The 25,333-nt window shown below is 41.9% G+C and overlaps 1 protein-coding gene across 2 annotated transcripts in view; it reads left to right on the top strand.

The window, feature by feature from the left end:
• Positions 1-10,018, top strand: part of BTBD3 (BTB domain containing 3) — a 33,947-nt gene extending 23,929 nt beyond the window's left edge. The window contains exons 2-5 of one of the 2 annotated variants that reach the window (XM_027622046.2): positions 1,154-1,421; positions 1,926-2,016; positions 2,598-2,716; positions 5,990-10,018. In XM_027622046.2, coding sequence (XP_027477847.1) covers positions 1,279-1,421; positions 1,926-2,016; positions 2,598-2,716; positions 5,990-7,022 — 1,386 coding nt within the window. In that variant the 5' untranslated portion in view covers positions 1,154-1,278 and the 3' untranslated portion in view covers positions 7,023-10,018. Of the gene's footprint in view, positions 1-624; positions 1,422-1,925; positions 2,017-2,597; positions 2,717-5,989 lie in introns of those variants that run through there. The other variant, XM_027622045.2, reaches the window with a different exon arrangement.
• Positions 10,019-25,333: the final 15,315 nt, after the last annotated feature.

Raw genomic sequence — 25,333 nt, 5'->3', positions numbered from 1 at the left:
CTAATTTGAATCTTATTTTTTATATCTAAAATTTGCTTCAGTGCAGCTAAACCTACTGGTATAATCTTAGTCTAATTGAAAAGTATTTTCTGATCTGGGACTCCTGTCAAAGATCATCATAGGAACTAGATAATGTGGGGAGGTAAAATGAACACATGACCTCATCTCTCTTCTTTTGCACTAGACTATATAATGTGCATTCAAAGAGCTGGAAAAAGAAAAACAGCATTCCTTTCCATTAAGCTGTAATAAGTGTGTTGTTTAGTATGGTTTAGCTATTAATAATCCCTTTTAGCGGGAAGAAAGGAGGATTTTGTTTGAAGTATTTGAAACTAAATGCTGCCGGGATAAAGATTTTACTAGAAATACAGAGTAGATATCAGTCTCTACCCTTTGTTAATTGGTCCTGCTTGTTTAACTGGGGAAATAAAAATGTACATCTACTGAAGAGAAATTTGTGAGCACAAACTGTTCCTTTCCTGTTTGCAGATCTATTTCATAGGTTGTTTATCTTATTTTAATATGCAGTAATACTGGAGACAACAGAATGCCACTGCTGTTCCTTTAATATCAGAGCTCTGCATGTTACAATAGGTGTCACTGTTTTGCTTGGTCCAATCATGATTGGTGACTTCAGCTATTGGCTCTGAGCACTGGCTGTCTGACTCCATCTGCAGGGCTGTAATACCTACTCTCCTCCCATCCATTCACCACACAACTTCAGCCGGCTGAACAGACTCGCTCGGCTCCAGCACATCTTGCTAACCTAATTCAGAAAACAAGTGCGACAGCTCGCTGCCTGTCATCTTCGCTCAGTGTAGCATTTTCAGGTGATCTAGGAAACTGGGTTATCTTTATGAGCAAATAAGAGAAATAGGAATCATGATGGAGATGTATTTAGCAGACCCAGTACTGGATAAAACTTAAAGCCAGTTTCTATTCAACATAGTGAAAAGGTCACCTTGTCCGGCTGAGAAAAGAAGCAAAATAGCAGCTTGTTGGTTTCTGTTAACATCTTGGCTCGTGCCAGCCTCTTTTCCTTGATGTTTGCACCAATTTGGGCTATCTAGCTATAAAGAGAGACATACTGTACTCATGGTAGATGACAAGGAAAAGAACATGAAATGTCTCACCTTCTTCTTGATGCTTCCAGAGACAGTAAAAAATAGGTCCAAGAAAAGCTCGAAGAAGACAAATACCAGCAGCAGCAGCAGCGGCAGCAAGTTGCCCCCAGTTTGTTATGAAATAATCACCTTGAAGACTAAAAAGAAGAAGAAGATGGCTGCTGATATATTCCCGCGTAAAAAACCAGCCAACTCCAGCAGCACCACTGTCCAGCAGTACCACCAGCAGAATCTCAGTAACAACAACCTTATTCCGGCCCCAAACTGGCAGGGTCTCTACCCCACCATTCGAGAAAGGTAAGTGCCCAGCAAGCATATTTGCTTTAAAAGTTTTCCTGTGTTGAAGTTTCTGCTTTTGTACAACCTGTAATGTATTTTAACATAAGTCTGTGTTTCCTCTTTTCCCAGAAGCTTTATCGGTAATGGAAAACTGCCTTGTATCTTTTCCAAAATAGTACAGCTGTTTTCCTCTTAGATAAAAATGTTTTTGCAAGCTGTGACATTTAAGTGACAGGCTTGTGTCTACTGACCATGGAAGGTTTGGAGATAGAAACCTTCTATTTGTCCTTAATCTAGTGAAAAGTTTCAGTAACTTTTTCATTGGGTTTTTTTTAACTTTAGTTACTTCCCATGTGTTTGCAATGATCACAAATAGTTGTTTAGTTGGAATCTTGATTTGTAGTTTTACCCTGAAGTTACTAAACTTGCTTAGCTTGTGAATCTTTTGTGGGTTTTGTATGTTGGGGAGGGGGTGTTAAAACTGCTGGCTGCTGTGCATTAATGAATTGCCTCTGTTTATAGAAATGCAGTGATGTTCAATAATGATTTGATGGCAGATGTACATTTTGTGGTTGGGCCACCAGGTGGGACTCAGCGGTTGCCAGGACACAAAGTAAGCAACAGCTGCATTACTGGTTTAATGCTGAGCTTTACAAAGAGGGACCCTCTCCATAAGCCTGAAAGTTGGTTGGGGTGGGCAGCTTGCCGATGGCAGGCAGTGCGCGTTTCACCCATCACAGAGAAGGCACAGCCTCTCCAAAGAGTCTTGGCCACGCTTATTTTTTTTTTTTCCTTTGTTTCTTTCTATCCTGCTTTACGTCCCACACAAAAACATGCCCTCCTAACTCTCCAGTCATGGGAAGTTGTTGCGACAGGTTAGAAAAGTCATGTTTACCCTTCCCCTAGAAATTGGTTAGATAAGCTTTTATTTTATTTATTTATTTTGTAATGAGGGAACTTAGACATTAATCTCTTAAAGCCTTGAGGTAGTTAGCAGCATAAAGACTGACTTGCGTGAACATCTATCTTCTCTTTTCACGGCAAGATAAACACTGTCCCTTGGCTTTGAAGAAAGCGCAGGTGTAGGTGCTCCACGTCCACTAAACCCTGATTGCTTAGAGTTGTTTTTCTGGACTGATTTACCGAAAATGCTTTCAGTTTAGTGTATGAAATAAGATTTCCCTTTCTCCACAGTATGTTTTAGCTGTTGGGAGCTCTGTGTTCCATGCAATGTTTTACGGAGAACTTGCTGAGGACAAAGATGAAATCCGTATACCAGATGTCGAACCTGCTGCTTTTCTCGCTATGCTGAAGTAAGCATCGTTTGTTTGTTTGGAAAGAGTTTATGCTGTGTTTGTGCTCTGCTGGTTTCTCAGTTAAATACAAGAAAGGGAGACTGATGAAGAAAGAGGGTGCTGCTTACCTTGTAAATGGTTTTTGGAGAAAACTACTGTGCATCTTTCCGGGGGGAAAGTATGTGGAATGGTGCAGGCGTTTATCATACACCTTGGCATGGTATTTGGGAGCAAGTGGCATGGATAGTGATTTGATTTTTAACGACTCACAATCAAAGAGAAACAACTTTCTCATGCAGGATTATTTAATAGTGCATGTTCTCTCTGACAGCATTGTGTATGAAGGAGTCTCTAAAGACACAAATTATATTTTTGTTTCACAATTCCAGAAATAATATACCTTGATTAAGTACCACTAGTTAAGAGATTTCTCGGTTTTCTAGAAGTTACTGTTTCCTGTCAGCAAACGTAAAACTTGCTGTGTTAAAATAATCTGATATTTGCCCATACGTACATGTGCATACTCTTACATAAAATCAGATACCATTTCTCAAAAATAAAGAAGCATTTGCTTTTTGATAGTAGAGGAGACATTTTTGAGATGAATAGTTTTCTATAGTTTTATATGTATTTTTATAGGAAAACTTTAATTGGTAGTATAAAAATGCAAAGCTGTAAGACATATACTTATTTAAAAAATAGTTTTCTATCTCATAGGTCTTTTTCAGAATCCAGTACATGTTGACCAGCTAAATAGAATCCGCTTCTCTGATGTGCACTGCTGCCGGACAGTGTGATAGTGTACCCTGTGATTAACATGCAGTGATTATTTCAAATAATGTTTTACGATTTTTGTTCAATCCTTCTTCTAGCACACCGGGTATATCCAGAGTCCAAGGTTATCTACTGCTGTAGGGATTTTGGTTCCCTAGAATAAATGTTTGTTAAAAAAATTATTGTGTCAACAGGTTGGACGATAATCCCACAAATGGTTAAAAGGTTGCGAGATATTTATTGACTGCTCCTACTGAAAATTAAGTACTGCAGTTAATTGTAGAACTTAAAAGTATTCTTTATTTATGTTGTAGTTTTGAAATCTAATTGCATCTGGCTGAAACTTTCACAGTGGGAAATAGGGAAATTAAAGATAAGTGAGCATGTGAAGTACCAAAAGGTAAACTAATTCACCACTTCGAAATAACCAACATTTAGTGACCTTTCTAATCTTTTAGAGATACATGTACAGAAACCAGTTTTACCTGGGAAGGTTTTTGTTTTGTTTTGTTTTCCAGTCAAGTGAGCTTTGTACGTTTGACATTGTCTCTCGCAGAGGAGAATGCGAACACTGGTTCAGCATTTTGACTGCACTGCAGTCCAGCAGAGTGTTGTGTTGTTTCAGCCAGAGAGATACGTAATTAAGGAACACGAGTAGAATTACAGAATTACATTTCACCCAAGTCATTCCATTTGCATCTTTTCTTAAAAATGTATTACCTAGAATCTATCTCAATACAGCTTTTTAAAATTATACATGCAGTCCACCAAAAGTGGTAAGAATCAGAAATGTAGTAGGGTGCCGTTTACCGTTGGGCCATAGTTGATCAGGACTGCACTGTCGCCACCGATAGTGGAGGCCAGTTTTTCCAGACAACTGCGTTGTATGGCTGAGTAGCCAGTATTCCTAGAAAGGGAATTGTCGAGAAAAAGGGAAGAGCGCTCACTTGACAGTTCCAGGGTAAGAGCCACAAGGTGCTGACCTTGTTCCAGATTCTTTGCCATCGTCCTGGTTCTCAGGTCAGAGCATCACTGAGCTGCTGGTATCATGTGAGTCAGTCTTGGCCAGTGGTATATGGCTTAGCCTATCAGAAGAGAAAGAGCTTCCTGGGAGCAAAAATGAGGGTTCATTTGTGATTGTAGACATTTTTCTTATCATCACTGGGGTTTTTTACTCTCTTTGCAGAAGCCATTACTAATCTTTTCTTATATGTGTTTCACTGAGTTAAAATAGAGTAACTAAAGGAAAACTTCACAGCAAGTAGCTAAACACCTTAGCTTTAACTGGAAAAAATTAAAAGTTAAGTGTTATCAGAATGTATTTTTCACCTATATGTAGTTCTCACTGACTCTTTCTTGTACTCATCCATGGCAATCTAAAAGAAGCAGATGATTTTTGCTTTTACATACCATATTGGGAGACTGCCACAATCCCCCCAAATTACCAAGAAGTGTTTTATCTCCTGACATAGGGATACTTTATAGAATCATAAAAATAGTGCATATTTGGGCTTTCTTGGTTTTGTCTTTTATTTAAATATATCCAGAAATAATAGCATTCTTTAATTCTGAAGGTAGAAGAAATGTGGAGAGGAGAGAAGAAAGAATTTAGAGTTTAAAAAGAAAAAAAAGCCAGATACAAAGCCTATGTTGGATTCTATGTAAAGGCAACTGGAAGATAATTTTGAAATCCATAGATGATAATCTGTTGAACTTAGAACTACTTGAAAAATATCTTTCTTAATCTCAGGTTTTATTTTGTGTTTAGCGAAAATTCAAGTCATACTTAGTTAAAAGAATTAAGGTGTAATCATTGCCAACATAGTATTAAAGGCATTTGTTTCTATCTGAATGTACAGAAAATTTTAAAATAAAACTATATATATATATAGAGAGAGAGAGAGAGAGCACTTCTGAAATATAAGGAGATTATTTTTTTTAAGAGTTTATTTTATTTATTTGAATGAGAGAGAGAGAACACAAGGGGGTGTGGAGAGGGACAGGCTCCCCGCAGAGCAGGGAGCCAGACAGGACACGGGGCCCTCTGGACTCGATCCCAGAACCCCTGGATCATGACCTGAGCCGAAGGCAGATGCTTAACTGACTGAGCCACACAGGCGCTCAGAGATGATTATTTGATTAAATAAAATATGGTGTATTTAACAGAAATTTTTCCCCTTTTTTTTTGTTAATACTAACTGTGATACACAGTTTTTTTTTCAAACAGTTCTAGTATCTTCTGTTTTTTTGAGAAGACATTGAATGCAGGTTTTATAAAATAGAGGCTAGAATGGTAACACAAAGTTAATGTCTTTAATTATACAGACTTACTGCTGAGTTGAAATATTAATAGTTTATGAACATATTTCAGATGTTTCTTTACTCCCTAATCATTTTTGTAATAACTGTCACATAAGATGATTTTCTTGGAACTAACTTGAAAGTAGTTGCATCTTTTCTTGCTGGACACGCTCGTTTTGTGAAAATTCCATTTATATGCTGTGTGCTGTCTTTCAGATATATCTATTGTGATGAAATTGACTTGGCTGCTGACACAGTGCTGGCCACTCTTTATGCTGCCAAAAAGTACATCGTCCCTCACCTCGCCCGCGCCTGCGTTAATTTCCTGGAGACCAGCCTGAGCGCCAAGAATGCCTGTGTGCTTCTTTCCCAGAGCTGCCTGTTTGAGGAGCCGGACCTGACCCAGCGTTGCTGGGAGGTGATCGATGCCCAGGCTGAGTTAGCTCTCAAGTCTGAGGGATTCTGCGATATCGACTTCCAGACTCTAGAAAGTATCCTCCGCAGGGAAACTCTGAATGCCAAAGAAATTGTGGTTTTTGAGGCAGCTCTCAACTGGGCTGAAGTGGAATGCCAGCGGCAGGATCTAGCTTTGAGCATTGAAAATAAACGCAAGGTCCTCGGAAAGGCACTTTACTTGATCCGCATCCCCACGATGGCCCTAGACGATTTTGCAAACGGTGCTGCCCAGTCTGGAGTTTTAACTCTCAATGAGACCAATGACATTTTCCTCTGGTACACTGCAGCCAAGAAACCCGAGTTGCAGTTTGTGAGTAAAGCCCGCAAAGGCCTCGTCCCCCAGCGCTGTCACCGCTTCCAGTCATGTGCCTACCGGAGCAACCAGTGGCGCTACCGGGGCCGCTGTGACAGCATCCAGTTTGCAGTTGATAAGAGAGTGTTCATCGCTGGCTTTGGGCTGTATGGCTCCAGCTGTGGCTCTGCGGAGTACAGCGCCAAGATTGAACTCAAGCGGCAGGGCGTTGTTCTAGGGCAGAACTTGAGCAAGTACTTCTCAGATGGCTCCAGCAATACCTTCCCCGTGTGGTTTGAGTACCCAGTGCAGATTGAGCCAGACACCTTCTACACAGCCAGCGTGGTACTGGATGGCAATGAACTCAGCTACTTCGGACAGGAAGGCATGACGGAAGTTCAGTGTGGCAAGGTGACTGTCCAGTTCCAGTGCTCCTCGGATAGCACCAATGGCACTGGGGTGCAGGGTGGGCAGATCCCGGAACTCATATTCTATGCTTGAAAACCCCTCCCGAAGCAGTGTGAGCTCTGAGGTGCACATCTGGTTCCCACTCGCTTGATGCTTAGCTCATCTGCAGATACGTGATCAGCGCAGGTAATTCGTAATGAACGAAGCTGTAGGCAGTTTCTGATTTCTTTCAGCCTTTTAATTATGTACAGGCAAAAATGCAGCATTCAGCTTTTAACTTATATGCTTAAAAGAGCCAAGTTCTTATTAAGGCTTTGTGGTTTTTAGAGTTGCGTCTATACACCTGGGAAGAATTTGTGCTCTTTTCCAACTGTGCCACTGACCTCCCAGTTTTGTCCCTTTTAAAATTTTCAGGATCACCCTGAATTTCCTTTAGGGCTTTATTTTGACATAGAAATAAATACTCTAAAATAATGATAAGAGTTATTTTTAAAGAGAACCCCCACCCCAAATTACAGGTAAACCTCAGTGTACAATTTTGAAAGAAGTTTTGCTTCATAAGTAATAATTTAGAAAGTAGGCAGTAGTTATGTTTAGCTCTTATTTCATTTTTACTCTGGGCATTATTTTTTCTTCAATCCTAAATTCATAAGATTGTTAAATGTTAAACACTGCAAAGTATCCTTGTAAAATAGGAAAACAGGAAATGGGATGTTCGCTTAGGCCATGACCTACTACAAGCAGGTCTTTATTCTTTTAGTTTAGAAGACAAACTATTGCAATACAGATGCTTCTTTTAGAACTAACTAAATTACACATTTTTATTGTCAATAGGGAAAAATCACAGGCCTATTAATTTAAACTAAAACAGCTTATAAAGGAGACCTTAAAAAGTCCCATTCTACAAATAGTTTATTTCATGGCATAATAGAATACACCGTTTGAAAAAGCCAGTCTTCTCCACACTTTGCTTCTGATCCCCACTGTTTGCTTGTTTTTGTAAGTTATACTGTATAGAATTCTTACTCCCTTTTTCCCATGAAAAGAGGACCAAACAGTTCTTCAGATGTATGGAGTAACAATTAACTTTGTAGCACTACATGTTAATGTAATAAGATACTTTTATTCATTGATTTTTCTTTTTTTTAATCAAAAATACACTTCATCTGATCTACTTTGACCACATACTATCTTCTTCGTTAATTATAATTATGTCCTGTTCCTAGACTGCTAGAATTTGGCCTTTGGCCATCCTTGAAGTGCCAATAAACGCCTGCAGGGTTTTAAGAAAAAAAGGTCTGGAGCGATATACTTGATTGTACCTAATATTCACTGCATCAGCATCACATCCAGCCCTCTTATTTGTACATGGTTAATGTAAACAAAGGAGGGAAAAGCTCATCCCAAAATTCTCCTTCAGTGATGGCTTGTGATGGTTTTGTGCCTGTGACCCTGGTAGTGTCCAGTGTGTTCACTTCCAGTTGAAGCATCCATGTGTTTCTGGGCAGCTTTTCTGCTCAGCATGATCCTGAGATGGCTTCCCCCACCACCCAGAGTGTGGTCCCTGGCCGCCTCCTTCTCCTGCTCTGCGAGTCCCAAGCTGGCTTGTCTGGAGCCAGGGGTTAGTCCTGGGGTGGGTGGGTGTGTGCGCGTCGTGGGCGTCCGTGCACGTCCATGTGCATGCAAGTGTGTTTGCCGACTCAGGAATTGTCTCCTCCCTGCCTGGCCAGTAAGAGGTGGGACAGAAATGGTCCCCCTGCTGGCCTTAGCAAGGCCCCAGGAAGTGACTACCCTTATCTTATTCACTGTGCTTCTGGGCCACCTTTTCCCCCCCGTAGATGTGGGTTTGTTGCTTTTGGCTGGCTTCCCTGGTGGAGGAGAACACTGGATTATGGGAAATGTTTTAATCATGTTTGCCATTACCTATGCCTGTTAGCATAGATGATCAAAAGCTGTTACTGGTGATTGTTGATGAGTACTCCCAGGACAACTTTCCAAAATTATCTAACAATTATTTCTTATTAGGAAGATGACAGTAGTTTTGGCAAAGTATCTATGAAATAAAGGTATGTTTTCAATTTAAAAAACACTGCTATAAAGGATTTTGCTTTTAAATTATGATGAAACATTTCAGTAACTCATAGCTACCATGCAAATTGGTAGGCTGTATACCTGATTAGAAGGCACTCATTTTTAAGCCAGAGGAGAAGAAACTTGATTTAGCACTAATGTCATCATCTCAGATTGTTGAGGTGGGTGTGATAACCTTAGAGTGAAGATTGTTCATTCAGTAACGCTCACTGTCAGTGCTCCTGTTAGCAAGATGCCCTCCACATGAGTAGGGAACTGCTGGGGGAAAGCCGAGAGAGATCCTGTACACTGGGGGTATGAGAGCTTGGTTTTATGTTAATCACCATTAGCTAAAAAAGAGAAGACATGTCCACCACCCGGTTGGCTGGTGTCGAGAGCTGTGGGTTAAATTTGAAAATTGTATTTAGAATAAGAAATTTTGTATTTTAAATCCTGTTCTCCCTTTTTGCATTTTCAACAACATGGAGTGAAAGCTAACGTGCTTGCTTTATTTTCTTTGGTAATCTCGAATTTTGTAGCTTTTAAAACTAGAAACCATTGTTCTGACAAGGCAGGCAACTCTAGTGTATAAACACAACTTTATTAAACAGAATACTCTGTAGATGCTTTTCCCAATATACCTGGCAGTCTTTGTTGTTGTTCATACTGGGGATAAAGGGGAACTAGGCTAGCCGTTCTAATGTAACATTCTTTAAGCATATCTTAATATAGTATTTAAGTAAATGGTCTAATTTCTACATAATTATTGCACTGAACTGTCTTTTTGTTTTTTAAGGTGTTTAAATAAGCTCGGCTGATTCAAGACACTAGCACTTGTGCATCAGAGTGCTTGAATTTAGTAGCTTACAGCATTATTTATGAAGGAAAAATATATAAATATGAAGTACCTCATGTTGAATGTTATTGTACTGTATTTTTAATGTAACAGTGCAGATCTTGTTAGACACATGAATGTGTATAATCATGTTAAATGCAAATAAAAATAAAACTGGTTCATAGATTTGTTTTCCTTAGCATTTTTGTAGGTCCCTTGAAACAATAAAAAATCCATTCTGGCCCTTTTGGTGCCACTGCATTTTACAGAGATGGTTTTGCAGGAGCATTTGTTTGCTAAGTATTCAGATAATCTTTGATCCCTAAAGATGTAAAAATTTGAGGCAAAAGCATAGGAGAACAATGAATATGTTAATCAATCGCATTGTTCAAAGCCTGACTGTGAAGTTAATGAGAGGAAGTGAATGGGTGCATTTATATTCCCTATATGGAACTCATGCTTTGCTGGCATTCTGATGCTATAGTCGCTCACATATCTGTGGATATGGCTGTACTAAGGGGGTGTGGATACTGAATCACATCTAGCTTTAGATGTAACCAGTGCTGCTTGTTCCTGCTTTGTTATACTAGCTTAAGTCTCTGAATGAAAAAAATAAATGTCATATGAGAATTTTGAATATAATTTTTATGTGCTCAGCTACTTTTCCATTATATTTGTCCATATCAAGTAATACATATACACACACGCACACACATTCATACATAATTATATATACACGGGCATATATTTGTTTAATCACTTCATCTGTTCAGCCTCTGTAGCATACCTGCTCAGAGGATTTTTGGAATTATTCCAGAGAATAAACTGGAAATACTCATTCTAATCAGCTTAATTACAGATACAACCTAAATTGCAAAGGTCTTTAATCCAGGAAAGTCAGCTGTTTTCTCAGTTGCTATTTAAACTTAATCCACATGTGGTTGTTTTCAGTATCCCAAAACAATTGGAAATGATCCTCCTTTGTTGGCACCCAGGATCAACCTGTTACGGAAATTATACCCTTCTCCCTGTGGACTCGATGCCTTGCCTACAAAAGCCATGAACTTAAACTTGGGAAAAAATAGAAAGGAGGAAAGTACTCTTGAGGAACTAAATCGTATGAAACGTAGAGGCCGAAACAAGCAAGTGGCCCTGGAAACCTGTGGTTACCCTAAGTATTCATTAGAGTAGGACTCTGGGCACTTTTGAGATGTGTCGATGGAAGTTGACTACACTTTCGATTTCGAATTAATACATTTCAACATCTTTTTCTGAGCCATTTACATTTATTGACCAACTACTCCCTTTGCTCAACACTTCATGTCATTCTCCACCTTTTAAAATATATCATCTAGCAAAACAAAAAACTGGGGAAATTTTTCAAAAATAGAATTCCCTCAGTTATTTCATAATATAACCACCTTAAGCACTGGTGAAAAGACCTCAATCAAGATACTGCCCTGTGGGTGAGATGGAAGTATTGGTGAGGAAGAGTTGGAAGACATGGTTGACCTGGTCCCACACCAAGCAGCATAAGCCACTAGCAGCATAGATCAGTTGCTGAAGAACCTTTGGTTGCATCTCTAACTTGGGCATCTCCCCTCTCTGCTCCCTCTCTTAAGCCTTTTTAGAGGGAGCATGGCAGGGGAGATGTAATTCCCATCAACGCCAACTCTAATCTTACGACCCTTGTTTTCTGTTTGCCCATTCATGTTGATGACCATCGGACAGCAGTTTTACTAGCAGATGCAATTTTATATTCTGCCATCTATAAAGTCCTTAACCTCAAGATAAATAGTTAAACAAAACACCTGCTCTTTACTTTGTCTAACCTTTTGTGTACTGGATGTGATTCAAGTGATCTATTCAACTATCAGCACTTTGGTGTTAGTTTGCTCCAACTGATTTCTCTTTAAGCTGGTTTTGGTAGTAACCAGTCTAACTGCTACGAAGGCAGGAGAGGCTTTGTGTCAGACCTGAAGAATGGTATCCTTTTTCCCTTTGTGGAACAACAGTGCCAGAAATTATTTCAAAATTCAGGCACTTTTTTTGTTGTTGTTTATGACGTTGGTGAGCAGTTTATATTTAACAGACTATGTCTTAGATCAGTTTGTTTTAGAGGAGTGAAATTATACCTGAAAAAAGTTGAAAAACAAGTCCTGCTAGTAGCTTTCTTAATTTTAGCATAAAGTGCTGCAAGAAAGCTTTCCAAGCAGCAGATAGCATAAAGACTGTTGTGAGAAACCAGAGAACCTGAGATATTTTGATATGGAGCAGTCTTTACCGTGGCTGTACAATTTGCATTTTCCTTCCTAAACTATATTCAAAAAATAGTCAAAAGAAAGACAATTTAAGGAAAGCTGCAAATCTTTCAGAGCTTGAAGCAGAGGGTACCACCTGCTGTACAGTAGAATACATAAAAATGTACTTTTGAGAGACACTGTGCATTTTTGTGCTTTTCTTGATCAGCCCTAAACTTTAAATTATTTCATTGCCCCTAAGAATAGTGCCAAAATGCCCTAGCCAATTCAAAATTAAAGACAAATTCCAATTCTTAAGAATATTTGGAGGCGTTGATGGAATACTCCATGTTTCCTAGATAAAAGACGTAAGGTTTAATGAATCAAAAGATTAACCCAATGTTCATTCACCCATTGACCATTTATTGATCCTTTGCTTTATCCCAGTCAGTAAGAGAGATCCTGGGGAGTCAGAGACCCAGTAAGATGTGGTATGTGCTCTCAAAAGGTCCAGGGCTGTGCTGCTTCACCCTCAGCATGCAGAAGAATCATGAATTGTGAGGCTCTATCCCCAGAAATTCTGATTGGGTAGGTCTGAGTTGAGGCCTGAGAAACTGCCCATCAGCAAGCTTCCATATGCTGCCGCCGCCATCTGTCATTCACATTTTGAGGGGCCCCTACAGGGTAGGAGAGAAATACCTTGGCTCCTCCTGGAGCACTGCAAAGGGCATCCAGATCAGTGGGAGAAGAGATAACGCTTGAGCTGGGGTGTTGAAGGATGCGTTAGAATTATCGAGTGAAGGCTGGTGATGTCAGTTGGAGGGGGCAGGGAAGAGTGAAGGGAATTCTAGAAGAGAAACAGCAGAGCAGAAAGGCAACAGATCAGCGTGTTGAGCTGAGCTTAGGGACATGTGGAGGAACGAGGCCACCTACTGTGTGCCAAGTGTGGAGCCAGCTAAAGAACTGGACCTGAACACGAAGCACATTAGCTAGGCTAATTTACCTGGCTTTTATCACAGAATGAAACCGTGGCATTGAGGACATTAGAGATAGACCAGAAAACAGCTTTACGTTTTAGAAACATCTTTCTAAAAGATGTTTAGAAACATCTTTCTGAACTCTGGGAATAATAAACTGGGTTAGACCAAAGACAGAAGTACTTAGGGCTGGGCTGGGAGTAATGCAAATGAAGACCGAAGGGCACCAGGGAATGGAGAGAATGATGAAGATTCTAGAAACATGGAAGGGTGATCCCCAGCATGCAGTGGTGTAGCATTCAGTTAAAAGAGGGCTTGGTGAAGAAGGAATGCCTTGCCTTACATTTATCAAAGGAGAAAAGTTTGCTTTGTTTTGCTCTACCATCCTCTGTAGAGAATTGGTCTATAGATAACCCACCCTTGATTCTAAGATTCTTTTAGGAAGAAGGGAAAAACAGTCAACATAGTGTACTGGTTCATAACACTCCAGAACTAGGCTACAGGGCTCTGGCTGCATGTGACTCCAGGCAAGTCACTTAACCTCTCTGAACCTCAGTTTGCTCAAGAAAGATGGCAATAATAATAGGGCCTTCCTCAGAGGGTTATGATGATGAGAGAAATTAAAATTTTGAAAGCACTTACAACAGTACCTGGCAAACAGTGCCATATAAGTGTTAAGTAAAACAAAATGTGAAAGGCCACAAATTAAACGTATGCATCTTTCTCCTATGTGCCCTTATGAGAACTAGTTTACTTAACCGTTTACACACACTTAACAAGTTGTCAGTGCAGACAATTCAAAAGCCAAAAGCATCATTTTGTTGCTGTTCTTTTAAGTCGCTGGTCAATAGCTAAGGAGTATGTAAAGCTTACAGGACAGTTGTATTGTTCTGTACTGTTGAGGAATTCTCTCCTAGTTTCACCAAATTTCTTACAAGTATTTCAATTTGGTCATGTTAACGAGAGAGAAATGATGTGGGTGGGTTCTAGCACCTTTGATAGGATTCTTCAGAAAACTACTCTGTAAAAGCTGACTATGAGTACATAACAAGTGTATGAGAGACCCTTTGAAGACATTTTCCAAGAGGAGTCTATTTGCAGGAAAGAAAAAAAAAAAAAAAAATATATATATATATACATATATCCCCTATACAGGTTCTGTTAGAATCAAAAATAAGCTCTTTATTCTTGGCTTACAATCTTAGACAATTTTGGATATCACCCCTTCTCCAGATATTTGGGGATTAAAATCCGTTTTAGTATTGAAATTATTTGTTGTATGTTGAAAGCAGGTTTGACCTTTATTTTGAGTGATGTGAACATCACAGGGGGCAATTGAATGGCTAATTGTCTGTTCAAGTAAACACAGGTGTGCCCCAAGTACTGGCAACTCTGAGTTTGCCTGCTCTTGCTGGCTGTTTGTCTCCCTTCTACTGCCTTCCCCGCAAACGTCCCCCCATCTGCAGACTCACCTCCTGAGCCAGTGCTAGGGCCTTATGTGACAAGGGCCCTGACATCAGCTAATTTCCGGCCCCTTGTTCAGGACTGGATTCTCTGTTTTGCACAATAAGTCTTTAGGAACCTCACTCCCCAGAGATTCTCATTCTGGGGCCACTTTTATCTGAAGCTCAGGGCAGGTGTAGGGATCCTGATGCACATGAAAGGTTGGGAACCCCTGGTATAGACAAGCCTCCTGGAAACCTTTCCTCACATCCGCATGGACATCTAGCTTCAGCACCTTGCTCCTTGCTGGTGATCCTGGGAACATACACTGTCAGAAATCAGTCTTGTGCTTATGCCCTGAACCCGTGAAGCTTGGAACTGGCCCCAAGCAAAACCATAGTCAGCATTAGTGGATGAAATAAACAAAGGGAATCAGAAGACCTAGCTTCTGACTCTCTAACTTCTTGACCCTGACCTCTGCTTGTTATTCTTGCTCTGGCCAGTCTTCCTGTATCCCCCAGTCCTCCATCTGAACCTCAAAAGCCCAGAGATCCAGTTTGTTCAGTGGTGCCCTGGTCCCAGCTCTAATCTAGTTGACCATGTCACCTGCCGAAGTTCTGATCACCATTTTTAACTGGTTTTGGTGCCTTCCCATGTTTGGGACCCCGGTTCTGAGCTCCATCTCTGTAACCATTCCACTTCCTTCAGACATGTGCTGGCCTATGCATTCAACCTGCAGGGTCTCCTCTCCCAGGCAGATACTCCTGGCCACTGGTCCTGACAGAGCCCCCTGCCCAGCTCTTCGATTGCCCCCACTCTCCGTTCTTTTCTTTTTACATTTGTGGCAGCTTCCCATTGCTCAGGTAATGCCTAACAAACACAAAATCTCAGGAGCACACAGCAATACATTTATGCTGTGGTGCCTAAGAACAGCTGTGGGTTGTCTTGGCAGTTCTACATACTTGATTGGGCTCACTCACGTGTGGGTGTTGGCTGCCTTTGACTGTGGCAGCTTTGCTCTGATGGTCTCTCATCCTCCTGCAAGCTAGTCGGGGCATGGTTTCGTGGCAGTGGCCAGGGCACAGGAAAATCACCCGCAATGGGAAGAACCATGCCTGGCCTCTTGAGGCTTGGGTTCAGAACTTGTGTACCATCATTTCTGCATTCTGTTGGCCAGAAGCAGTCCCAAGGCCACCCAGAAGCAAGAGGTGGTGAATTAGATTCTACCTTTTTACTGAGAAGAACTACAAAGTCATGTAGGAAGGGCTGTGGATAAAAAGAAAAATATCGTATTGGGCCATTTATGCCATCAGTGTTGAAGGTGCCTACGTGTAGACCCTGTGCTCCTTTCTAACCTGGACCCCGGGGTCAATGCCACTTGAAGTTGCCCACAGAGAATCTACAAGCCCCAAAAGCATTAGTTATCATGAAGATTTTATAGGGGAGAGGAGGAGGAATCTTTCTCTTACACATAAACTTCCCAAATATCCATTTGGCAAATATCCTCACCACGTAGTTGGTTGGTTCTGCTAACAAGTTGCCTCTTGGTCCCAATCCCCCAGGCACAACTATATCTTCTCATCAGATCACATCTCACCCCCCAGCTTTAGCTCCTCAAACCGGAGCCTTCACTTGGAGTAGTAGACGCCTCGTTAGTTGTGATATTGTCACTTAAATCACTTCCATTCTCATACACTTCCCCATTAGCATTGCTGTACAACTTAACTCAGAAAACCAATCCCCTAGTAAAGCAAGAAAAGATGGTGGAGGTGGATAGGAAGGAGCATTTCCCTGTGTGTTTCTTCATTATCATTAACAGCAACACCCCTAGGAAATTTTACCTGGTCCATGGGCTTCTTCCAAGTGCAGGAAGATGGGGAGAGACTGCCGGCCCTCAGAGGGTCAGGAAGGAAAGAGGAAGTTGTAGGTTGATAGAACAGCTCAGCCATCCCTTGGGGCCAGGAGGGACTGGAGAAAGAAGGTTGGCTGGAACAGGGAGAAAGAATGAGGTCTCAGGTAAGCAAGAAGTCTCCACACAGCTTTTCTACCTGGAGCCTCTCTCCCATTTCTCATACGTTGGGAATTCCTGACCTGGGACCTACCCACAGTGTTTGATCTGGGGAAGTTCAGCAGGTAGGACAGTTTAGGGCGAGTCCACCAGCCAGAAGTTTGGGCATATCACTTACACTCTTCTAAGGTCTGTTTGCCAAGGGCTTGCTTAATCTGCTGTGCACATTGTGACCATATCACCAAGACCTCATCAATGGAACAGGTTGCTTATATGACCTTTCCAGCAATGGTTTGTCACTTCACATGCACATTTGTAAGTCAGCTGTTTACTGCTACTGGCCTTGGAATATGACCAATGCCCCTGATCCTGCTTCTGTTCCTTTCTTCTCTGAAGAACCCCTCCCTCACTAGTGCTCCTGGAGGAAAGCCTTGGACACTTTGTCTCTGTTTCTGTTCCACAGTACAAAAAGTTTTAACTACTGGAGTGTCCCAGATCCTTCCATACTGAGGCAGCGTACTTGGTTACCACTAGTAACCAGTCAGAATCTTGACTGCTGAAAGATTTGCTAAATCTGCCCACTCCTTCCCCAAATTTCAGATTTACTTGCCAAATAGGTTTATCAGAATTCCAAACAAATTCCATTTGTTTAGCCTTCCAACATTTACTTACCTTAAATAAAGAATTGCTGAAATAGAACAATTGTGATAGACTTTAAATATTTTCATATTCACCCATAACAGGTGTTGTTACCCCTTATAAAAATTCCATGACTGTAGGCATAATTTGGACTAGAGGTAACATTCAGTATGAATGGGAGTCATGTCACATGGTGGCTTCCCAGAGATTAACCCCAGTTACAGAACTGTGACTGAATTTGAGCACCTCTTGGGACAAACCTCTTCATGTTAAAACTTCTCAACCCCCTCTCCTCCCTCCTTGACTACATTCAGGAAGAATGTACCTCCCAAGAGAGTACAATCCAGCAGAGTGAACGAGATCCATTTCTAGTAAGATTCCAGTGTTCAGACTGAATTGATGTGCAAGAACACTCTGTTTGGGGGTGTTTTGTGGATGTTCATGGTGGGTATTATTGCAGTTCTTCAATGTTTCATTTATTCAGAGTTCAGAAGACAAGTGGAAAATGAGCTAAGCTCTTCCCTGTAACTGCAAAGAAATACCTACCTACTTTTTCAGGTAAACAGCTATGGGATTGATAACACCAAATCCTCTGTATATTAAGTCACCTTGGCCTCCAAGAAAGCTTCAGAAACGAGCATGGGTGTGACTAGAAACAGGATAGTGCAGGGGCTGGAGTGGGGGGTGAGGGTAAGAGAAAGGAGCCTGGTGCCTCCCCATTTCCTCTGAGATGCAAAGTCCTTGGATGAAGTAGGAAAGGAGTCCTCTGGGTAGAGTGAGTGAGTGATGTCCATTGGTGGCAGGTGACCAGGGGAAGAGAACATGGCTCTGTTAGACCTCCCTGGTCTGCCACCCACACTCTGTAAGGAGCCTTTGTAGGTTTGCCAAGCTTTCTGTGGGAGCCCCATGAATGACTTTCTTAGGGGCTTTTCAGCTTCTAGGCCTCCAAATAGAGCCTAGAGTGCAGGCCAGACCCACCAGCCATTCAGAGTTGAGGAGTAAGGCCAGAAACCAGGCCATCCCTAACTCCTCTCCATCAAGTACTACCCCTGGGCCATGCCACAGCTGCAAAGATGTACAAGCTTTTTCCTTCACCAGGAAGAACCAAGTCTAGCTCCTGGCAGCTTCAGACATATCTGGAGTCCAGAGGATGGCACTGGAATTTCCTTACTGCTCTGCTACGCCCACCCCACAGGAGGTTGGGTGAAGTCTACCCCAGGTGGGGAGGCAGAGGTTCCCTTGGCTTGCATGCATTCCTCCTTTTTCTGCCATTCTTGCCTCGATGGCCTCATTCCTCTGCTTCTCACGGGATTCTGGCTATAGCTTTTGAACGTCAACAATCCATCCCATTTCCTGCCCATCATCCCCACATTCGTTGGTGAAGATGTTAAAAGGTAAGGGAGATTTTCTCTTCCAGAACTGTGTTCACCTTTCACAGCTAAAAGACCACTTCACAAGAGGTGGGAGAATAAGGAGGGACAAAGCAGGTGGAAGAGCCCAGAGGTGCCATGTTGTCACACTAATGATGTTGGGTGGGAACAAAGAGGTGAACGTCACCAGACACCTGACCCCTGACACGTGGACAAGACAAGTGGCTTCTTACAGCCTAAATAAAATGTGCCAGTTGTCGGGCTTTGCCATATGACTGCCATTTACACAAGGGCTGTGCGGTCTTCCCAAACTCCCGCTGAGATGTCCTGGTTAGAAAAACAAATTACTGCATGCGTCCAGAATGCAGTCTTTCATAGGTCATTATCAGAGCGGGTCTCTTGTCAATACCATGCCTGATTGGGAGCAGCTCTCAGAATCATTTAGTTTCTCTTGTCGGGGGAAGCTTTTTAACTGCTTCCTGCTGTCCTGTCATTTTGTGCTAACCCCAAAAGGCAGTGTTAAATTGATGTCATCTTTCCAATTTCTTCCCAGAAGCATTTTCCTTTCTGGTTAACAATGGAAACATTTGCGCAATAATCAAGGGAGAAAAGCGGCCAAACACGAATGCTATGAAAACCCTTAAATGGGATGAATGCCTGTATTTATCTGCGCATCCCATCGTTCTGGATGACAGAAAGAAGGATGAATCTCATTCAGGTAGTAAGATAAGTAAAGAAAAATAAAGAAGTAAAGTAAAAGCGAGTCCAAACCAAGAAGAAACCCATTACCTTCAGTCAAGAAAAGGATTCAATTTGAGGCTCTTATAGAATTCCCACCAAACAAAAAATTGAAGAGAATGTTGATAATCATTGAGCTGGGTGAGAAATACATGGCTTTCATTGTACAATCTATGTTCGTGTATGTTTGAAAATTCCCACAATAAAAAATTATTTTAATTGTGGTAGGAATTGGATAAATGAGCTCAGACATGTCAGGCAGGTCCTAGGCAGAGGCCATTTCCGCCCTATCTTTACATTTGCAAAGCTAGTGGGGCCCATTCCAATAACTTATAGCTGAAAGCATGTTTGAAAGTAAACTTTGTTTTAGACATACACGTGGGCAAAGGGTTCTCTGTGATCGACTCACCTCTGGATTTATATGAACATAGAAAACTAAGACCAAATGAACATAGAAAACTAAGGTTTTCACAAATGCTGGACATCTGAATTTTAGAGCTTAAATTATGCGTCTTCTTAAATGCAGGGACTGACAAGTATGCTTAGTTGCTTAAATGAAGACTCCTACTTCATAAGATTCCTAATTAAATGGGAAAGGCATTCTAAATTTTTGATCTTTGTTAATCATATCTGGGAGAACTTGGAAGTTTAGATCATGATTTAATTAGGGCATTCTTATAGTTCCCCTGGTGGCAACATAATCTAATTTTAGCAAATTTTAATTGCAAGTGCAAAAAGGGTTTATGTGGATTGGAGCTGAGTCTGAGATATTCTAGCTTCTGGAAGTAGCACCACCATCCCCTCCACCTCAGACCCTCCATTTAGCCATGCCTCACCCTAACAGTTTAGGGCCTAGGGCAATGGTACAAATGGTGACCTATATATTATATGTCTAAATTTTAGAAGTTATGTATCAAGCTAACAAATACTAAATAAACTGTGTTCTAGCATTTTTTTTTTTTTTAAGAGAGAGAGAGTCGGGGGGTGGGAGGGAGAAGGAAAGAGAGAATCTTAAGTAGGCTCAACGCCCAGCATGAAGCCTGACATGGGGTCAGTCTCAGAACCCTAAGATTGTGACCTGAGCTGAAATCAAGAGTCGGACATTTAAACAACTGAGCCACCCAGGTGCCCCTCTAGCATTGTATCTTGACAAATATGACTCATAGAGACCTGGAAGGCCAGATTCAGGTTTCAAACTCTTGGCTCCTCAGAGTTCTGTACTGGGGAATGTTGGTGATTGAGAGGACTCTAGCTTGTGGGTCCCTACCCATAGTTCATACCCTTTCCTTGACTTTATGTCTCCTCAGCCCATACATTCAACTTTATTCATCCCAGTCCAACAGCAAAGAGCTACACCTTGGCCACCCTTGGGGCCTACAGGTACACACACTGGTGGTATGTCTGTCCTCATGAGGAAGTGTGGCCTCGAGGCCATGAGAACAGAGAATTCCAGGATCCCAGATACTGCATGATGCAGAGATTGAGGCACTGGTTCTAGATAAGCATGTCCCCTTGCCTGATTTGCAAAGGTTAATGAAATCCATGGGAAAGAACTTTGCTTCTCCTCCATCGGGTGCTAAATGTTGGCTCAGTAATCTTTCCTTACACCCAGGGCTCAGTAATCTTTCCTCTCATACTTTCTTCCTGAGTGATCTCATTGGTTCCATTGGCTTTATATCCCTCATTCATTCATCCAAGAAATATGCGTATTTTTAGGTACTAGTGATACAATAGTATACAAAACAGAAGACAAAAAATCTGTGTCACAGAGCCCTTCCTTCCATAAGGAAGATACGGCAGTTTTAATCATGATCCTAAATTCTTTGGTATTCTAGCTAATGCAAGGTGGAGTCAAAGTCTACTCTCTTGAGCTTGGGTGGTGCATAGAGCCTGGTGAAAGTGATGCTGTGTGACTTCTAAGGCTAGGTCATCAAAGGCCATGACCTCGGTCCCTGGAAATGCTCACTTCTGAGCTCTGCATGGTCACATAAGGAAAAACACCCTGAGACCACCATGCTGGAGAGGACACGTGTTGGTATTCTGGTCGGCATTCCCAGCTGAGTCAGTCCGTCAGCCCAGGCATGAGATGGGAGTGGGAAGCACTTGGAAGTGAATCCTCCCGGCCCAGTTGTTCTAGTCTCAGCCATTTACGTCACTCCCAACTGAGGCCCCAGACGTTAGAGAACAGGAAGGTTCTGTCCTCACTGTGCATTTTCCGATACTGATCCATGATATCTGTGAACAGAATAAAGTGGTTATTGTTCACTCCACTAAGCTTTGGGTCAAGATGTACAGTGACTTCTAAATGTATGTCTCCAGCCCAGACCTGAGTTCCAGGTTTGTATGTTCAGCTGTCTTCTCACAACTCCACTTGGATTTCTAAGTGTGTGTCTGAAAATGTCCACTTCCAAAATGAAAGTCTTGATTACCACCACTGCCTCCCAACAACAAACAAAAACAACTCATTCATCTTCCCAATCTTAGTAAAAGTCACAACCTCCAATCCAAATGCTTAAGATACAGTCGTCCTGGATTCTTTTTCCATCATTTCCCAATTCTAATCCGTTAGCAAATCCTGCTGCTTTGACATTGAAAACAGATCTCTCATCTGTCTATTTCCCCTCAACTCCACTGCCTATATGCTAGCCCTAATCACCATTGTCTCTCACCGGAAACAGCCTCCTACCACATTCCCAGCGTCCAAACCTAGCCACTCTAGTCTGTTTTCCAAGCAACGGCCAGGGGGATCTTTCAAAAACATGAATCAGGATTTCCAGGCCAGGATGGTGCAGTGAGTGAAGGCTTCAGGGCTTCCTAACCACCACCCCTCACCCCCACCACCCAATTCTCTAAACAGATAATAATGAGAACGTCATATATTACAAGTGAAAAACGGAAACAACAAAACTGGGATTAATCACAGAATAAACAAGTCCAGGAAAAGGAAATGGAATGACACACACACTCACCCACATGCACACATGCATACATGCACACACACACAGACATAAACACACACACAGTGAATGGGATGGAAGCTCCAGCCTTGTAGTCTTCAGGTCTCAAAGCAAGCAGGAGGTCCTGGAAGGGCACATGTGCTCCATGAGATATTTCTTCTGAGGAGACCCCTGCTTGGAGTAGAGGCTGGGCGTGGTCTTCCAAAGTCCTAAAATGAGGTGGAAAAAGACCACCCCACTATTGCCTCTGATTATAGCTCCTGGCAAGCAAAGCATGGGGAAGTGGATGACACAGACACGTCCCTGAGATCAAGAGCCGAGCCAAGCTACCACTGGCTCTGCACCACCATCTGGTTCTGACCCGCGGGAGTGGAGGTCCAGGTGGAGGCAACTGTAACAGTATTAGACAGTGAGAGATACACACAAAAGGATAGAGGTGTGTATTGAGGGAGGATCTCCCATTTGAAATAAGCCTGTACACTAAAAGTCCCATATACATGAAATAATCCAGGGCTAAGAAGGACAATAAAATAAGACATCGGAATATAAATTCTCTCTTAGGAGATCTGTGTGTCAGTTTAGTTATTGCTATGTAAAAAAAATCACCCCAAAACTCAGTTGCTTTAAACAATTTTATAAAATATTCCAACAAAAACTTTCAGTATCAAGATCTATCAAATAGATAGATCTACTTGCACTAGAAAGAGAATAAGAATTTATGAACCACAATCAAGTTTCAAACATAGAGAGATACATTTAATAGGCCTGAAGGGTGGGCCACTTGAAGTCAGATTGCAGGAAGTGGCCCTGGGGTCAAGAGGGAAAACAAAATCACCATAAGTAAGGAAGGTTGCTGTTCATTCTCAGTAATGGGAATGGGCTGGGACAGGAGACAAGAAGTGTAAGGTTAGCAGGAAAGCTCCAACTGGTGAGGGCTCCTCTACACCACAGTAGGGAGGGAGATGTAGCCTAAAATGGGAAAATACATTTCACTGAGGGACTGAACATCTTTTTCGACACGCAAGCACAGACTCACACATGCATGCGTGCACACATGCAAACAGAAGGAGAGTTCCTTCCAATCAGCTGGAGAGGTGAACACCCAAGTTCATGGAGTGCCTGGTGCCTCTGTGAACCTGACCCTCTGGAAGGCTCTTCAACACCAGGGCATCTGGGGAGAGAGTTTCAGATGCGGTGATAGCAACAGCAGTAGTATGAGAGAGGAAAGTGCCCAGGAGAGTTTCCTGCAGAAATAACTTTGTGGACTAGTGAAGTAGGAGAGGCAAAGTTATAGGTAATGGAAGCGGAGCTTACAACGAGTTAAACATGAGACAAATAAAACCAGCCTCTGCCAACTCTGGTGACTGCTAGAGAGATACAAGGAAGGGGGTGGGCTGAGATACTGCCATTTGGTTGTGGTAGTCAATGAAGCTATGAACGTTAGGAGAAACAATTGAAGTAGCATCCCCTGGGAACGGCAAGCTGGGAGGCAAGAGGAAATTCAGTTAATATAAGAGAAGGATCTGGAAAAAAATATACAGTTCTTTGAGCACTAACTTGTAGATCTAAATCTGCAAAATTATTTGTGGCAGTCAGCCTCCAAGATGGATTGATGGATTGGATTGATCCCCATGTCCTGGTATTCACACCACTGTGGGGTTCTGCACACATTGACTAGGTTGCCCTGTGAAACCAATAGACTGTCACACAAATAATGGTGTGTGATCTTAGCTGCTGGGTCATAAAATACATCATAGCTTCTGGGATACAGTTTTGGGTCATTCACGCTATGCGCAGCCCGTGGTCATGTGGTAAGGACACTCAAGCCATCCTGTGGAGAGTTCCAAGTGGTGTGGAATTGAAGTGTCTTGACAATAGCCTTGTGAATGTGCCATCTTGGAAGCAGATCCTCCAGCCTCAGTCAAGCTTTTAGCTGACTGCAGCCTCAACTTTTCCTTAAGTTTTAACGAATGGTTTCTTAAATGTGCACAAAATTTTCAGTGTTAAAGCTTCCCCAGTGTATCCCGCCAGTTTTCACACCAAAATCTCTTGGAGTTACCTTCTTTCATGGGTTGCCAGAGGCTTCTCCTAAGCTTTGATATCCTATCTAGTAATAAAAACCTGACTGCTTATAAATAATATTTTTTAAGTGTCATTAAAATTAGGGTTTTTAAGAACTGTAGATCACATCACCCGGTACATACATTCCTTGGCTCTTTTTCTTACAAAAGCTGAACCAAGATTAAAAAAAAAAAAAAAAATGCAGGGACGCCTGGGTGGCTCAGTTGGTTAAGTGTCTGCCTTCAGCTCTGGTCATGACCCCAGGGTCCTGGGATCAAGCCCCATGTCGGGCTCCCTGCTTGGCGGAGAGTCTGCTTCTCCCTCTCCCTTCCCCCACCCCCGCTTGTGCTCTCTCTTTCTCTCTCTCAAATAAATAATAATTTAAAAAAAAGCAGAGCATGGGGGGCACCTGGATGGCTTAGTGGGTTAAGTGTCTGCCTTCAGCGCTCAGGTCATGATCCCAGGACCCTGGGATTGAGCTCCCCGTCTGGCTCTCTGCTCAACAGAGAGCCTGCTTCTCCCTCTCCCTCTGCTCCACAACCCCTGCTCGTGTTCTCTCAAATAAATAAATAAAATCTTAAAAAAAAAAGAAAGAAAGAAAGAAAATGCAGAGCATGAGATGTTTGTTAGCAGAAACCCGTGATTATCTTTACCTGATTGAAAGGAAACATTACTCCCTTTCCCTTAGTAGTAGCTTTTTGAAGTCTAACTGCCATTACTGATTTTATATTTGATGGTTCTTTTGCAGTATTTCTACCTGTTGGTTAGTATGCTTCTATTGCATATGGTTTTTCTTATTCTTTTTTTTTTAAAGGATGGTTTTCATCCCTTTCCCGTTGCATTTCAAAAAGACTTTAGAACATGAAATTTTAAAAACATTTTTAAGCAAAACTTGGTGTACTAACTTATCTCCAAACAGAGTTACAAAGTGATTTCATTACACTCTATGTATTGCAGGAGGAATCCCTTGTGGCAGAAAGCACCTGGAGAAAAAGCTGGATGAGTTATGTGCCTACAGTGGATACTCGTGGGAAAATGTGCCCTACTTAGTGCTGTCAGCAATCTT

The sequence above is a fragment of the Zalophus californianus genome, chromosome 8 (assembly GCF_009762305.2).
Source record: "Zalophus californianus isolate mZalCal1 chromosome 8, mZalCal1.pri.v2, whole genome shotgun sequence".
Classification (NCBI taxonomy): domain Eukaryota; kingdom Metazoa; phylum Chordata; class Mammalia; order Carnivora; family Otariidae; genus Zalophus; species Zalophus californianus.
The sequence above is the reverse complement of the archived record's forward strand: the minus strand, read 5'-3'. Positions and strand labels throughout refer to the sequence as shown.